The following is a 17965-nucleotide window of genomic DNA, read 5'->3' on the forward strand; positions in this document are numbered from 1 at the left end:
TACTACAATTTACCAATAATATTTCAGCAATTATTGGATTAGCTATCCCCAAAATCAATTGATCCAATGATTATTTATGCTTTTAAGTGTACAGATAAGAAATATATGAATTATCAGATGCCTGGAGGATGATGATATATATAACTTTAGTTTTCACTACAAATGTTTTTCTCAACCAGAGCCAACTTCTCAATTCCTCTCCCTCTCTTCAAATCTCAAAAATCCTACATGTATGTCTTTTTCTCTTGAGAGATATTGGCCATGAAATGAGAATTTTTCAGCATACTTTTATGATAGGCACATCACAGATACTAACCAAATGTCAAATTTAATTCTTTGTTCTTGTACATACTTTATTCTTGTCTCCAGCATGTCCCATCAGATGTTAAATATGTTATCTTTTTATTTTTAGTAAAAACTCGCACGTCAATACGGACCGTGTGTATGCATAGATACAGGTATACACATCTTCAACCTAAGTTCATTTAAAACATGACTTTTCATTATATTGGGATAAAAATGTAGCTGGTGTTGGATTTCATTATCTTCATCATTTGCAACAAAAATAACCCCACACACCTATTCTTTACAATTTTTACTCAGGTTATCTCATTTAATCAGTGTCCTTTTAGATGCAAATAACCGAATCTTTCTGTAAGATGCAGTAATGCTCCCTGCAATGTGGGTCCATCAGGATGCGCAAATAGAGAGATGGGGTGCTGGCAAGATACTCAACAGAGTATCACTGAACGGATGGGGCAAAGCTGTGTAGAACACCCGCAGACCCCTGACCCACACGGAGTGTGTTTCTGCTATCCAAATGCTGTATTTCACCTTTCTTCAATTACGAAGAATTTTTTTTATCTTAGAGTGTGGGAAGACAGCTGGGAACAAGATGCTGTCCTTGTCCTTCAGGAATTTGCAATCTAAACGGGGAGACAAAACATACACATGAGAAGTTAAAAAACGGCTCAAGACTAAACTAACAGATCAAGACATTAATCAAAGCGAAGTCATGGTATGTAAGTCATTGCGACCATGAGAGAAAATTCAATCGTAGGTGAGTGATAGATCCTCTGGGCGGGAGGGAACCATGGAGGGCTTTAGAGATTTATCAGAGAGGAGATGGAATAGGATTTATCTTTTGAAAAATCAGTACAACAAGGATATATTTTCTACAGATTCAAACTGCAGAGTAATGAATGATGAAATTTTAAGCTTTTCACTCATGACTCCATGGATCTCTTTCCAAAAGCAACCACCATTACTGTTTTTCCTGTGAGTTTAACTACTTTTAAATTGATTCTGAATTGATTTTTAAATTGATTTTGAAAGGTCCTGCATAATGAAGGGTTAAACTTGTCTATCTACATAAAAATAAGATCCACTCAATATAATTTATGCAATAGGGGCCTGTCTAGGTCTGTCTTGAGGTACCCCAGTGGATTTCCACAGAGATTGCTGCCACAGTAATCTCTGCTCCATCTGCCTTTAGTTTCTGTCTTGACCCACTTTGGTTTAGATGCATTTCTAGCAGAGGGGGGCAGTAGGCATGCTCCCGTTTCTAAGCCCTTTGGGGATATCATTGTAGTCAGGTTGTCCCTCCTCTCCTTTCCTTAATCCAAGATCCTGGAAAGCTTTCTAAATGAAGGGTTAGGAACCCAAATTCTGACACTTTGGAGAGATGCTCTAACGTAGACCTCAAGCATATTGTCCATTGAATTAATCTTCCCCAAAGCACCTAACTCCCATATTGGGAGCAGATCCTTCTGGAATTTGAGCGAGTCCTGCTTTTGTTTCTACTCCTACTCACCCACGCGGACACGAAATGCACATCCTGGTCACAAAGGAGAAAATATTTGTGTGATCCAGGGTAGCTTTTTATAAGCTATTTCATATTAAAACTGTTGGCTTGTGTCTGCCGGAAGAAAGACTAAAACCAAAAACAGCCTTCCTACTTCTAAATTGAACAGGCTTTGCCCTAGACTATCCTCCCTGGTGTCTCTGGGAAGTGGAAACAGAAATCTTAGGAGGTGGAACAGCTCCACCAATTGGCTTCCTGGGTCTCCTTCAGAAGCTATTTTTTGGAAGGTGTGAATATATAGCTGACTGCAACCTGACAATGGAAGAAACTACCGCAGAGGTAAACTTCGGAAGGGAGGATTTCAGCTGAAAAGGTTCATCTTAGCACAAACCCATGAAAACAACAGAAGGGAAGAAATGATAACAATTATTGACTTTCTTTTAATTTTAAAGCCCTAATGCTATTTAAGGTCATTGTTTTATTTAATCACCGTAGAACTACTTAAACAGCTCGCATTGTAGGTGAGTTCCACCTGTCAAAGTTCACAGATTTAGAACAGAGTAGCATCTGAAACTACAATCTGCCTAACCCCAGGGCTTCCGTTATTTGAGGACAGAGATAGAAATGATTCTGAAATTAAGTCTGGAAAAGCTGTGAGACACTGAGATTGGCCAAATATCTCTCTGGGTCCATCTGAAGGTTCTCTCTTCAGGGAAGTGTTCTTTTCTGAAAAGAAAAAGAGTATGCTTCAAGAACTCCTGCTATTTGAAATGATCATCCGATATTACCCGTTAGTAAACAGATTTGTACTGCTGGGTCCACCTTCCTCGTTTATCTTGAGTTCCCAAATGAAACCATGAAGGATTGATGACGACGAGCGCTGGCCAGGGAGTCAAGAAAACTGTGTTCTGGTCTTGTCTCTGGCACCAAACTACCTGTGTTAAGACCTCGGTTTCTTTTCAACTGTAGTTCTACAGTGCGGGCTGCCGAACATAGTACATGCTTAATAAATACTTGATGGGATTAGCTGGGTCAGTGTTTCTGGCAGAAGCTTGGGTGTCCGTAGGGTAAAAGCCTCAAGATTACCGGAGTGTGTATACCCATCCACCGGCTTTGGGCAGCCAGCAGTTTAGGGCCCGTATCGCAGACGTGCGAGATTGGAGCCTATGAATTTCGACCGAACCCCGCCGAAACTTCGAGGAGGGGGAAGACCAGGCTAGGCACTTATCTTTTAGACTTCGCGAGGACCTTTCAGAGCATGCATTATTATCACCATTTTTAAAAGAAAACAAAACCAAGATTCTGGTTCTTCAAAAATACCTGGTATCCCCTACCCTGCTCCTAATAATATCCATGAAAGATCCCCGCTTGGGTTTATTTACATCTCGGACCCCGCCCCGTTTACCACCACGAGGGCCCCGCCCACCCACTCGCCTCTGGGCGGGCCCAGGTGGGTCGGGTCCTCGGGCTTCTGCGGTCCCCTCTTCCGCCCCAGCTCGTCGTGTCGTCGAGGCGTCCCTTGCCCCCCACCCAGGGACGAGCACATGTCCACTCCCAGCTCGAGTACGGAACGTGGACTAGGCGGCGGCCCCTACAGGCCCCACCCAATGGCGCTGGCAGGAGACCGGGGAGGGGGCCCCGGGCCGAGCCGATGAGAGACGGGTGGTCGGCAGCGCGGCCGGTTACGTGCCTTCCCCTCGCCTGCCACCATCCCTTCCCTTCCCAGACTCTCTCATGGGAGCGCGCCCGAGACGTAGTCAACCGAAACCGTGGGCGTCCCACCCCGCCTCGTCCTCGGCCGCCCCGGCGCCCGGCCGCGCCTCGCCTCACGCTCTACGGGGGAGGCGGGACCAATCAGCGAGCGACGTCTCCCTTCCGATTCGAGGCCCCCGACTCGCGGCTCACACCCCGAGCACCGCGCGCGCTCATTGGCTGCGCGCGCCGCCGGTCCGGCCGGGAGGGCGGGGCGGCCGAAGGGAAAGGAGGTGGGGAGGTATTGGCCCGCGACTCTCCGAGCCCCGCTCGCGCCCCGGCCCTTCCCGGGCGCTCGGCCTCCTTCCTTCCCTCCTCCGCTCGCCTCGTCTTCCGTGCGCGCCGAGCGCTGCGCTCGGCCGGCGTGCCTCGCGCCGTAACGGGCGGCCGGGGGCGCCAATCAGCGGGCGGCAGGGTGCCAGTCCCGGGGCTGCGCCGGCGAATCGGCGGGGCTCGCGGCCCGGGGTGGGAGGCGGGTCTACTGCGCGGCCGCGGCGGCGGCGGAGCAGCTCCCAGCCAGCAGCCAGCTAGCGCCGAGCGAGCCGCCCGGAGGTGGGTGCGCCGCGCCGCTGCGGCCGGCGGCGGAGGGCGCAGGGCGGAAGCGGAGGTGGGCCGGCGGGCGCGGCGGGGGAGGGCTCGGCCGTCCGGGCGGCCCGGGGGAGGTGGGTGGGATGCGGGCGGGCGCGCGCCTGAGGGGAGGAGGAGGGGCGGCGGCGGCGGCGGCGGCGGGACGCGCGTCCCCACCCCCTCCCTCCCGCGGGCGGTGGCCGAGCCCGTGCCCCCTCCCCGCGCGCGCCGGGCCGCGGGCCGGGCAGTGGCTGGGGGGGCGGGGCGGGGCGGGGCGGGCGGCCGCGAGAGTGTTTTCAGTTCCGCCTCCAATCGCCCCTTCCCCTCTCCCCTCCCAGCCCCTCATCCCATTCGGAAGAGGAAGGAACAAAAGGTCCCGGACCCCCGGCTCTGACGGGGCGGGACCCGGAGCCTCGGTGCAGGTAAAGCGGCGGCGCCCGGCGGGCCCTCGGGGCTAGGGGTGTGTTTGCGTCGGGCTCGGGTCGTCGAGGCTCACCGCGTCACATGGCCACGGGGGCCGGGGGCCGGGGTGTGGCGGGGTCGGGGCTCGGGGGCCGGGCGGGTGTGCGGGCGGGAGGGGAAGGGGTCGGCGCCCGAGCTGCCGGAGCTGCCCGGCGCAGAGCGGGGGCCGGCCGTGGCCGGTCCTCTCCCGGGCTAGCACGCTGAGTAGTTTGTGGTTCTGATTTTCGAAAAGCCGGAGGGACCGAGCTCTTGTTTCGGGAGTTGTTGGCAAGCCGTGTTAGGAGCGTGCGATACTTAGCTTCCACTTTTTTTTTTTTGTCCTGTAACCTTTGTTAACCATTCTGGTCCCGGGGTCTGTATTGCTCGTGTGTACTCTCACGCAGGCACGCACACGGCTGATAAACTCTGTCGAGAGCCTTCTGCACTCACTTGTGAAAGTTGCTCTGGGAGTGGAGCCTGTTAGTTTTTGTCACCCGCCTTTAGAAAGCACGCTAATTGATTTCACGTATTCCAGACTTGGTTTACACATTTGCAACTTTAATTGTTTTGTTCTCTCTTGGGGGATGCCGTCCTTGGGGTTGGGTACTTTGGCCTTTTACTTACTTAACCTTTCTGTGGTTATGGTTTCCTTTTGATCCTAAACAAAAGAAAAACAATACCTAGGTTGGTTTTGTTGTTCCTTCCTCTTGACCCCTTAAAAGCTAAGTACTACCGGTTTGTTGTCAATGAAACCTTTATTTAAAAAAGCATCTCCAGGTAAGACGAGTTTGAACGCAGCATTTCCCATCAGAATCGTGTCTTGTTTGTTACATTGGGAGTGTCTAAATTTTGTTTTAGGCTTCTAAGGTGCACACGTAAAGTAACTGTTAATGAATAAATACATGGTCAGGCAAAGCTACTTGGAGTAATTCCATCTTTAAGAAGTGCTCCCAGAAATTTGAATTAATTTCAGAATTCTTAATAATTCTCTAATCTCAGTTTCTTTTCGTTTGTTCTCCTCTGATTTTATATGAATTGAACTGTACTGTACTTGTGATGTAAGGATGTTTTTCCTTGAGCCGAATAAGATAATAAATTTGCTCTTACTCTGAAAGTGCATTTGCTATTATTCTAGTTTTGACCCCCTTTAAAAAGTTTTCCTTAGAAGTTTAAGTTAAATAGTTAAATGAAGTTTGAGGAGTTTTAATGTGAATAAGGAGATAAGTGAAGCAAATGTAACACAGATGGGTGAAATAATGTAAAATAGAGTTCATAAATGTATTTTAGTTTGAGAATTTTTTCATCTGCCTTAAAAAAACCCACACAGGATATTGTGGAATTTTTCTCAATCAGAAGGTCATTTAGCAAACATTTATATTAAACTCAGAAAGTAAAACTGATTTTTTATTTTTTTTATTTTTATATTTTTATTTTATTTAGTAACACTGATTTTATTATTTATTTTTAAAGTTCCTTGATTTTCGCCATAAAATTAGTTGTGGTAGTAAATAAGGATATTTTGAGTCCAAGTGCACACTTAGTATTCTTAAATGTTAAATGGAGTTTAAAGTAGTTTATTGGCAAATTTTTATTAATGTGATTTGAAACATCCATTTCTGGGCTTGTTGAGGAAGAAATGACTCTTAGAGCTTCGGTTTTGTACTTTGTAGTTATACCTTCTAAAGTGATATCACGTTGTGGGTGTTGAGCAAAAGTTTGGTTTTTCATGGTTGGAACTTACCTGTGCCTAGTTCTAAGTGATCAAATCTCTACACAGTCTGTAAGGTTCATGTAATAATAGTCTTGTAAGAAACCATGCAGGGTAATTTCCTGTTTGTGGCTTGTCAGGCCTGGTATGTGTGTTTTAACTAAGTAGGAATTTGGGGATGGTTTGTGTATTTCGGCAGTCACTCTTTTTAATAGGAACAAAGGTGGTTTCTACTTCAGGATGGCAAAAGGTCCTCTTCTTATTTTCATATCATAAATATTAGAATTCTATTGCTGTGATTTTGTTACTTCACGTTTAGGGGAGATACGTGAGTGAAAAAACAGTTGAGCTGCATCATCTGCTGATCAAAGTCACATTACATTTTTACATTTAGCAAATATTTTCTGTTTGGGCTTTTATAAATGAAAGATCTCTTTATTCTTATTTGGTTTTTATTCTGTTGGCTTTGTGCTTTAGGACTCCAAAGGCCTTGTTTTGTAGCAGCTTTTTATACAGGTGTTTTTGTAGTGCATATAAAAGCTGTATTTAGTGCAGTCTGGCAGATGGGGGGCAGATTCATGTTCTTGGGACAAGAGTCATTTTTAGAGGATGGAGAGGGGCATGTCTTAGATACTTTGTCTTCTGATGGGAGGAGAAGAATGGTTTTTAAGCTTTTAATTTTTGTAAGATGAAAGCTGTTTTCCATCAGGTATTGCAAGGGTATGTCAGAAATGAGAAATCCAAAGATTTCAAAAGCAGTTCAGGAGAGGTTATACTTTTATTCAACAAAATAACATGTATTTATTGAACAAGTAGCATTTATTCATTTACTCAACAAATAAAATAGTCTTTGCTGTGTCAGGCCCTGGACTCAGCAATAAAGGATCTAACAAGAAACAAATATGCCCCTGTTCCTTAATGGAAGTAGAGAAGTGGAAACTCCTCCTATCTCCTGCCTGTCCTCCAGTCTTTCAAGTAAGAAAAATCGTGTTATTGTACAAATTGAGGGAGCTTGTCGTGTATTACTGAGCCAGTTCCTAAAGTATGCTTACATTGCTTTCTGTCAAATGTAGAGGACATCACCAGGGAAGATGTCAAGTGTTAACTCATAGTGTCACTGGGAACAGTCTGTATTGGCAGGGGGGGGGGTGCGGTGAGGGGAACTTGTCACCATCTTTGCACAATCTGTACAAACTGAGGATATGGCCAGTGTTACAGAAACATACTTGTTGCTGAACAGATGAACACATGTAGAGCTCCAAGCTTAACTTGCCTCAGTTTGATTATCCTTTGCCTTTTACTTCTAGAAACTGGCTGGAGAAAGCAAGCAAATCTGCATCAGACAGGTTCCATTGAAAGAATTGGAAATAAAGTGCAAAGACACTGAGCTACATCGAGGAAAAGGATTGGGCTACAATCTCATATAGTGGAACCGCCTTAGGTTGTGGAGTCAGAACAACTTAGGCTGGTGGTTGGTTTCTCAGTTACAGTGTTGGGCAAATTGCTTAACTCATGAGCCTTGGTTTTCTGACTGAAAACAGAGGTAATGACGACTGCCTCTTCCATTAGTATAAGGATTAAATGATTGTGATTGAAATACCTTGAATACCCTCAGACCTAGGGTCCTCCCAAATGATCTCTTGCTCTCTTTTCTTTGTAGCTTTCAGTCGTTTTCTTTCTAATCCAGATGATTTGCCTCTTATTCTTGATCTATTATAAAATGCATTTGAGAACCAGACACTAAGCAAAAAGGACTGGGATAGCTGTCAATGGTCCTAAGTCCACACCTGAAGTTCTAGTCACAGGAGACCCATTGAGACCCATCAGTAGAACCTGTTGGTATATATTTCACATGTTTCTAACGAAGTTATCTAGCTTCTAAGCCCACAGTAGATTAAAAAGAAGTAGATTGTGGGTAATGTGGGAGGTTAAGGGGAGTGTAGTGGGGGGTGGGGTAGGAGGATGGGGAACTGTTAGCCTACTGTTGTAAGAAAAAACAGATAACAGCCTGGTGAGGATAATAGAGATAATCTACAAGACACAAAACAAATATTCAGAGCCTAACTAGCATGTCTGGGACCATTCAGTGCAGGACCAGACCTGAAAGCGGAGTAATGAATGTTCATGAATTAGCTTAAACCTTGTTTGGGAAAATCTTTTTAAGAGTGCAGTAATCTACATAATATACTTTAGATTGTCATTCAGGATGATTAGCAAATGTTCCTAAAGGGGTAGAACGTTATGCGCTATCAAATGACTTATTTCGTGAAAGATCCACAGTACCTACTATGACCAACATGGTTTTCATTTGTTTTGCCGTTTAGAGCAGCACCATGTAGTAGTAAAGAAAGGTGATCTAATGGTATAGCACTCTCTGCCCCCCCCCCCCTTTCTTCAGAGTAAGTCATTCTTTGTCAGTCTGCAGGGGTGTCATGTAAAATGTTTGACTCTGGCTTTAAGACAGAGTGTGCTAGAGATTTCAAGGACAGAACACGTGTGGATGGTTGGCTAGTCTGTCCGCTGAGGGCTTCTTGAAGCCTCTTGTGTGACTTTGATCCAGTATTAGCCTTAATTTTTTTTTTTGGATTATTCTCCCTCCTACCTCTGAGTTACTTTCTAAATCATCTACTTTGTTAAATACATAGCCTTTGCTATTTTTTAAAGTTGGTTTTTTTTTTTCACGAGTAGTACAAAAGTAATTCAGTCTCACTCATTTAAAAATGCAGTTTGAGGCTTATTGCTTGTTTCTGATCAATTTTGATCATTATTCCAGACTGTTAAAATTGTAATATATTCAATTAGGACATATTTCGGTGCTGATTCTAGATAGACATATATCAAGGATAGCTCTTAGCTTCAATTTCAGTAATTTCATGTGAGGAGAATATAATTTTGCCAAGCTAGTTGAGTTTAGACACTGCCTCTGATTTGGCCACATAGCCAGAAACATTAGGGTAATTCTCTGATTTACATAGTTGTCTTATATTCTAGAGTGGACGGGTTCCTCTTAATGCATCTGAGCCAGCGGTGGAACCGGTGCCTGGTAATTAAGATCTGTATTGAGTTGGTGCTCACAAGAAAACAGAAATCCTAAAGTCAGTGATTTTAATCATATTAAAATTTGTGTGTTTATTATGAAAAGGTTAGTGAATTAGTGAATTCTCCTGGGTTCTGTACTGTTTCAAAATTTGGAATTACTTTGGCCTCAAGACGAAAGCAATGGAAAGTGAGTGTAGACCTTAGTTGTTATCTGTTCAGTCCACAGGTCCAGTTTGCTGCTAAAGACCTGTAGTTCCTTTAATCTGGTGTCCCTGCAGGAGGGAGGGACTTTTTAGGGGGAGGGCATAGTTTCAGGCTTAATGTATTCAGTTAGTAAGGAAGAATAATCATGGGCAGGGAGCCATTGAAGTCCATCAAGTTCATTATCTTGAGTCTTTTAATTCAAAGAAGACTGGATCTGAGGAAATAACATGGGAAATCTGTGATCTTGTAATTTGCCCATGTTTAAGGTAAAGTACATTTTCATATGCTGCTTCAGCTCTTCCAACAATTCTATAAAGAGATAATGGCTAAGCTTTTGTAAATATGAGGGAAATGTTCTATCTTAATCCCATCCTTCATAACAGAATGTGAGGCAGTGAATCTGATTTGCAAAGTTCACAGAATAAACTCCTGATAAATGCTACAATGGGAGCTGGGCCCATGAGCTTTCTCCCTTGATTTGAATGAACTATGGAAACTTTTTTGTTGAGTAGAGCTGTTCTATCTATGGCAGTGAATGCAAATTTTCTGTGTTTAGACCAACCTTTTACTTCCTAGACAGGTGGTTAGGGTGTAGTTCATGTACACTGGCCAATTAAACTTTTATTTATAAAATGTTTTAAGTATCAGGAGAGTCCAACTTTGGCCTGAGGTTTGTACGCTGGTGATTTCTACTAACCCCGTAGTTTTCAGACTGAAAGCACACAAACACCTATGCACACAACAACCAGAAGGCTTTCGCAAAAAAATCTAAACAACGACAAAAAATAAAACATTCTGCAGAATCTCAAAATGTAAAGGGAATGGGCAGTTGCTGAAGCCCTGCCTCCTTGGTTTTCTTCTTCCTGGGTAAGCCTTTGGAACTCCACTGAAGAATAATAGATTGTGAAGAAAAACCTTGGCTGCAGACCCAAACTAACAGGGTAGACACTAGCCACATGTGGCCATTTAGCACTTGAATTGGGACTACAGTAACTGAGGAAATAAATGTTAAGCTTAATTTAATAGAAAGTTCTGTGGAACAGCCCTGCTCCAGACTTGGCTTTGACTGCACTTTCACAGCCTGAGGACTGTACCCACTTGATGCGGCTGTGAGTGGCTGCTTCAGCAGGTCAAGACAGACTTTGGGAGTTTGAAGGGCAATTTGAGTACTGAATATTCTTGCTGAGTTAAGTCTGGGCCTGGGCCTTGTGTGGTCTCCTAATAATTGGATGCCCCCCACCTTTTTTTTAAATCTGGGAATGATAAATCAGCATGTAATTTTACGTTTATAAACTGATTATAGACGTACAGATTCCATACAACTTGTTCAAGGTGAAAGGAATAGAACTCCCAAGAACAGGTAGTCTCTTTACACAGCAGTCCCTATGTAATGTGGGCTTTCACTGAGCTGATGACCCACTTTCAGGGTTAAATTCAAGCTGTCACGTTGGGTTTTGAAAGTCCTTAAAACTGAATATGTGAATGTTTTCTCTTTGCTTTAGTTTAAAGGCACCCATCGTTCTCCATCCTGTGGGGCCACCTTAGGTTTCCAATGGCAATGTCCTTCCTTACTAGCTTGCAACTTTGGAAAAAAGCATAGTAACAGTGAGAATTGAGAAATCTGTTTTTCAGTGTCTTTATTTTTTTTTAATGCTTTCTGTGATCCTCACTTCTTTGACTAAAACCATTGTAAAAATCCACATCATTAGTATTTGCTTTTTTCTCTACCCTTGTGGTATTCGTTTGAACATAGATTGCCAAAAATCTTAAAGTGATTTTATACTACTACTAGAAGGATCTTTAGGTGATCTTTGAGATAGTACCATCACATTTCAAGTGTTTTATGTTGAAATATCTAACTTGATTTTCATTTGAAATAAAAATTGGTATAGGTATTTGGGGAATATTTTGTATTTTCAATTTGAAGATATTTGAAACCTACATTTGCTTTCTATATTTAATCACTTCCTTTGTTCTACACTTGAACCTCTTGAAATGTTTTTTTGCCACTCTTTTCATATTCCATTTCCTACCTCCCTTTCAGAAGTCACCAGTGAGTTCTGAATAGCCAAGTTTAGCAGTGTTATACAGTTATACTGTTTTCAGTGTTTACCGTTATTGACTATACTCTTTACCTAGGTTTCTTAAAATCTCAAAGACCTGCTGAAACAGACCCAGATTAGGCCCATTCCACCTGCTACAAATATTGGATAAAATGAAGGACTTTATTTCTCTTATGTATATAGTTGATCTAGAGAGGGAGGGGGAGAGGAAGGGAAAAGAGGAAAGAGAGAGAAATGTTCCCAGGTATCAGAAACCTGGAAATCAGTCTGTGTTAAGGAAAAACTGGCTTTGGGGGAATTTACTAGATAAGAATCTAGTAGCTAGGGTTGGAGTTGTAATGCTAGAATGCAGGGAACTATATGTTAAGAGAGTGTGTGTGTGTGTGTGTGTGTGTGTGTGTGTGTAGGAACTATTCCAATATTGAAACATCTGTGGCCTCTGGGAAAAATAAGACTCAAACCTCTCCATGAAGGAACTAGAAGAACACTAGTCTTTGTAGATGGACCCAAGTATCCCATGAAGGCCAAGCATGATCGGATAAAAAGCAGATACTGGCTACATGTAGAATGATGGGCTTTTAAAATAGGTAATACACAATTGTCAAAATTCAAAAGGTACAAAAGGACATATGGTGAAAATTCTTTGCCAGCCTGTCCCTTGCCCCACCCAGTTGCCTATCCAAAGGCTAGTAGCATTACTAGGTTTTTGTGTAATGCTCCAGAAGCTCTGTGGATATATGAGCAACTTTGTGCATATAGTACCTTTTCGTACAAATGGTCGTATATTTTACGTAACAGTGCATCTTGTAGATTAGTCCACATCAGTACATAATAAGTACCTTTTTACTTTGGTTTATTCTCTGTGTGAGTGCCTGTAATATATTTGACCAGTTGTCCATTGATGGACATTTAGGTTATTTCCAGTCTTGTGGTATTAAAAACAGTGTCGCAACAAGTAAACTTTGTTTATTCATCATTCTATACTTGCATGAGGTAGATTTCTAGAAGTAGGTTAATAAACATATTTTATTTATGTTTTGTTTGTACATTTATTAATATATGTTTATTTTAAGGAATATACTTTTTTTTAAGGAGGTAGTGCATGCACATGGTGCAAAATTCAAAAGTAACAAAATAGTAAATAATGAAAATTAAGTCTCCCTTAGAGCTACCTCCTGCTTCCCCATTCCACTTTCCAGAAGTGGAACCACCATTAGTGAGCCTCTTTCCTGTGTATCTTTCTAGAGCTGCTCTGTCTAATGTGGCCTGTAGCCACATGTGGCCATTGAGTACTTGAAATGCAGCCAGTCAGAGCGGAGCTGCCCGTGAGCATAAAATACACAGGCGATTTATAACCGTACAAAAAATAGAATGTATTTTAATTCTTAACGCTGATTGCATATTGAAAGAATATTTTGGATATACTGGCATAAATTAAATTATTTAACTGATTAATACTTTTACTTTAGTTTTTTAATGTGGCTAGTAGAAGATTTACAGTTGAGTATGTGGATGGCATCCTATTTCTGTTGGGCAGCTCTGGCCTAAAGAAATTCCATATGGATACAAACATGTAGGAATATATGAGGATTCCTCTTCTCAGGCAGGTGTTTTTTTCTTTTGCATTATAGTCCGTGGAAGCAGAAGTCTCTCACGAAGATGATAGTTAAAAGAGACGTATCAGGCAGCTAGTTCTTCACGGTCTCATTTATTCTTACCCGTTCACCATGATCACTCATGGGTCTCATCAATGAAACACATGCTTCCATTGACTTTTATGATGTTTGTGCACTTTGGAGAGAAGCCAGACATTATTCTTGGCTCTCTGTTTTTGAACCTACTCTAATTTGCAGTGATTGCCTCTACACCTAGGACACAGCTGTCATCCTGGGATCCTCCTTCATGGTCCTCACGGCGTTCTTCACTTTCTTCTTTGTTGGATACCTTATTCTTTTGGCTCTCCTTCCTTTGATAGAACATATCCTTCAAGACCTTTTTTGGGAGGGAATGTGATGGGTAGGTATTTGGAGATTTAATATGACTGAAAATACTTTTATTTTGCCCTGGTTGGTTAATAGAATTCTAGGTTTGAAGTATTTTTTTTTTCCTTCAGAATTATGAAGGCATTGGTCTCTTGACCTCGCTTACAGTATTACTCTTAAGAAAACCAAAGCTCTTCTGATTTTTCTCTAAGTAACCTGCTCTTTCTCCCAGAAGACTTTAGGCTTTTCCTTTGTCTTTGGCATTCTGAAGTTTCACCCTCACCAGCCTGGATGTGGGTTTGTTTTCTTCTCTTGTCCTGAGGTCTTGATCCTTGATTGGCCCTTTAGATCTGGAAACTCCCATCTTTTAGTTCAGGGGTTATTTCTAGATTTCTTTGACACGGCCCCCCCAACCTCTGAAGTCTTTTTGAAGTCCTGTTTGGATATTGGATCTTCTGAATTGGTTCTCCAGTTTTCTTCACTTTATCTGCTGTTTTCCCTCCTACTGGTTTTTTTTTTTTTCCCTGCTATTTTTCCATCCTACTGGAAGATTTCCTCTACCTTACTTTCCAACCCTTCTATTGATGCCCCCCACTTCTGCTATCAAAAATCAAAAACTGTCAAGCTATCCAAGAACTCTTCTTTTATTCTGTGAATGTGTCTTTTATAAAGCAAGTTGTTCTTGCTTCAGGAGTGCTCCCTCGTCTTTCTGTAGCTGTGTTGATGATTTTACAGTGTTTTCTTTTTCTGTATGGTCTCAGATTTCTTGAGTTGCATTTTTCTGTTTTTAGCTATTTTTCCCTTAGGTAATGAGAGTCATCTTTGATTACAAGGGTAGGGGTCCAAAAAGCTGCTTGGAAACTGAGCAGGTGGGTGAGTCTTGTCTCCTTTCAGTTTCATCATAGAGTGGTCTGTGTGGGCTGTTTGTTGGTAAACTCTCAGTTTTAGTATCTGTACGTCTTCCTTCCTGGGTTTGGTCAGGTACCCTGAAAGAGTCTTGATCTGACTAAATGGGTAAAGGTCTGGCTGCTAGTATTTTGGGAGCCAGAACCCAGTGGAGGAAGGGGTTAGGAGTCTGCATTTAGCATACAGTGTACTCCTGTTTCTTTACTCCCCCTCTTTTCCTAGTGGTCCCCGGGCATTCTCCTAGTCCAGTGAGCCTGTTTTACTCTCTGCTGAGAATAAATATCTAATCTTCCATAGAGGGAGAGGAACAAGTACACAGTGACCGAGTGGGGGAGCAGGTCTGAGGATGTCATTGCTTCTCAGATATCTCTCCCCGAATCCTGCCTATTTCATCTCCTCTCCCCTCAGCCCTCAGTGACTGGTGCTGTCTTTTACTTAACCCTTTGAGAATTCTGCTGTGAAAATCAGGATGTTTCCCCACACCTCGCATAGAGTTAGTAGTTCTCTGATCTGTTCAACAGTGATTACTCATCCATTCATTTTCCAGTTATCAAAATTTTGCTTGTTTTCTTTTTTTACTCTTCTATGATATTGTCTTTTTTCTAATTCTTTTATTATGATTTTTAATAGGCTGCTGTTTTCACCTGCAACCTACTGATTAAAGTTTTCCATTAAAAATATTTTTAAGGATAATCCTCTGAAAGAATAAGAATTAGAACGTATAACTTCAAATCAGGATGAGGGAGTGGAAATAAATTTGATCATTCCAACAGAACGTAGAGGTGGGGGTGGGAAGCAAAGAAGATGCTTAGGAATTAGAAAATACAAAGTAAGATAATAGAAAATTAGCTGAAGTATTTTCATGAACCCAATACATAATTTCAGGAAAAGCTTACTGATTAGAAGAGAATGAAACATTAAAAAAACAAAAAACCTCAACTAAATGCTTTTTATTAGTAGACATACCTAAAAGTATGATGACATAGTTTCAAGGTAAAGGAATAAAAAAAAATAGACACTGGGTGTAATCTATGTCTTAATCCATCTTGGGCTGCTGTAACAGGATTCCACAGACTCAGGGCACTTAATGGAAAACAGAAATTTATTTCTCATAGTTCTGGAGGCTGGGAAGTCCAAGTTCAGGGCACCAGCAGAGTTGGTATCTGGTGAGGACCTGCTTCCTCCTTCATAGATAGCTGTCTTTTTGCTGTCACCGTGTATGGTGGAAGGAGGCAAGGGAATTCCCTAGGGTCTCTTTTATAAGGACACTAATCCCACTCATGAGGAGATATTTGTTAGTAAAGAACTAAAAATTAATGAGCTAAGTATACAATGTAATGAATTAGAAAAAGGAGGGAAATAAAGTTGAGGAACGTTAATGAAAAAAAGTAATCAGATCAATTAAATGGAAGGTGCTAAGTTGAAAAGACTACGTTTGCTAAGTTTGATAGAGGAAGAAAAAAGGGCACACATGTATTAGAAATCAGAAAGGATATGACTACAAATTGAGATTTAAGGAAAAAAACTGAGAACACTGTGAAGAGCTTTTTGCCTTTAATTTGGAAAACAGATAGCATGCACAGTTTCTTGTAAAGTACATGACCAAAATTGGCTTAAGAATAAGAAACTTGGGGCGCCTGGGTGGCTCAGTGGGTTAAAGCCTCTACCTTCAGCTCAGGTCATGATCCCGGGGTCCTGGGATCGAGCCCCGTGTCAGGCTCTCTGCTCAGCGGGGAGCCTGCTTCCTCCTCTCTCTCTGCCTGTCTCTCTGCCTACTTGTGATCTCTCTCTCTCTCTGTCAAATAAATAAAAAATTTTTTTTTAAGATTTTATTTATTTATTTGACAGGGACAGATCACAAGTAGGCAGAGAGAGAGAGAGAGAGGGAAGCAGGCTCCCCGCTGAGCAGAGAGCCCGACGCAGTACTCGATCCCAGGACCGTGAGATCATGACCCGAGCCGAAGGCAGCGTCCCAACCCACTGAGCCACCCAGGTGCCTATAAATAAATAAAATCTTTAAAAAAAAAAAAAAAAAGAAAGAATAAGAAACTTGACAGGATTACTTATTTATTTGTTTTTAAAAGATTTTATTTCTGAGAGAGAGAGAGAGAGCATGCACAAACAGGGGGAGCAGCAGGCAGAGGTGATGAGCAAAGAGCCTGATGCGGAGCTCGATCTCAGGACCCTGGGATCATGACCTGAGCAGAAGGTAGATGTGTAACCGACTAAGCCACCCAGGGGTACTGACAAGATTTATAATTTAAAGAAAATTTAAAGACTTAAGCTAGACATCTACCTGCAGCAAAATAAGATTAAATAAAAACCCAAAGCCAAAAACCCAAACCCCAAGTGAAAACCCTAGATGGACGAATTGTATAAAACATACGAAGAGGGGCACCTGGGTGGCTCAGTTGTTAAGCATTTGCCTTTGGCTCAGGTTGTGAGATTCCAGGGTTCTGGGATTAAGCTCCACTTTGGCCTTCCTGCTCAGCTGGGAGTCTGTTTCTCCCTCTTTCTCTGCCTGCTTGTGTGTGCTCTCTCTCTCTCTTTGAAATAAATAAAATTAAAAAAAAAAAAAGAATCAGTAATTCCAGTTTTATACAAAATGTTACAGAAAATAACACAAAATTATTTTGTTAGGCTACGGTAATCTTGATACTCTGGGTGGTACAAGTGTAGTATGCAAAGGAGATGGCTAGACCACATCTCAATAATAAATGTAGCAATAGAAATTTTAGGTAAAATGTTAATATTTACTTAAAAAAATACCATGACTGGGACACCTGGGTGGCTCAGTTGGTTGAGCAGCTGCCTTCAGCTCAGGTCATGATCCTGGTGTCCTGGGATCAAGTCCCACATCATGCTCCTTGCTTGGCAGGGAGCCTGCTTCTCCCTCTGCCTCTGCCTGCCACTCTGCCTGTGCTCGCTCTAGCTCCTCTCTCTCTGACAAATAAATAAATAAAATCTAAAAAAAAAAATACCATGACTAATAAACGAGTGTGTCTCAGGAACATGCAGATCATTAAACATTAGAAAACCCGTAAATGAAATCAACACATCAAAGGGGGAAAGCTCTATGATCTTCATGGTTGAAGGGGAAAATGGCGTATGACTAAATTCTGTACTCATTCTTAGAAAACTTAGGAGTATAAGAGAACTTGCTTAATTTGAATGGTGTTGGTTAAAAAAAACAGACCCAGAAGTGTACAGAAGGCATGATTCCAATTATATGAGTTTCTAGAACAGGTAAAATTACTTTGATAGAAATCAGATCAGTAACTGCCTGGGGTGAGGAAGGTAGATTGAAAAGGGACACAGGGAAGCTTTCTGGGATGATGGTTATGTGGGTGTATGCATTTTTTCGGAACTCATCAAACTATACATTTAACATCTCAGCATCTTATTGTATGTAAACTGTGCCTCAATAAAGTTGATTTTAAAACCATATGTAAAAACCGTGTATTTCTATATACCAGCAAGACACAAAATTTTCAAAAGC

At 42.2% G+C, this 17965-nt stretch overlaps 2 protein-coding genes across 2 annotated transcripts in view; both read left to right on the top strand.

The window, feature by feature from the left end:
• The first annotated feature begins 1038 nt into the window (after positions 1-1038).
• LOC116868832 (translation initiation factor IF-2-like) lies at positions 1039-9552 on the top strand. Its single transcript, XM_032859443.1, has 5 exons — positions 1039-1056; positions 3531-4163; positions 4462-4545; positions 7580-7815; positions 9531-9552. The coding sequence occupies exons 1-4, from the start codon at positions 1039-1041 to the stop codon at positions 7697-7699; spliced, it is 855 nt and encodes a 284-aa protein (XP_032715334.1). The 3' UTR covers positions 7700-7815; positions 9531-9552.
• Positions 4055-17965, top strand: part of SMAD2 (SMAD family member 2) — a 75976-nt gene continuing 62065 nt past the window's right edge. The window contains exon 1 of the mRNA XM_032859456.1: positions 4055-4108. The gene's annotated coding sequence lies outside the window, so the exon portion shown is untranslated. The remainder of the gene's footprint in view (positions 4109-17965) is intronic.

The sequence above is a fragment of the Lontra canadensis genome, unplaced genomic scaffold, assembly GCF_010015895.1.
Source record: "Lontra canadensis isolate GAN:19392208 unplaced genomic scaffold, GSC_riverotter_1.0 scaffold17, whole genome shotgun sequence".
NCBI lineage: Eukaryota > Metazoa > Chordata > Mammalia > Carnivora > Mustelidae > Lontra > Lontra canadensis.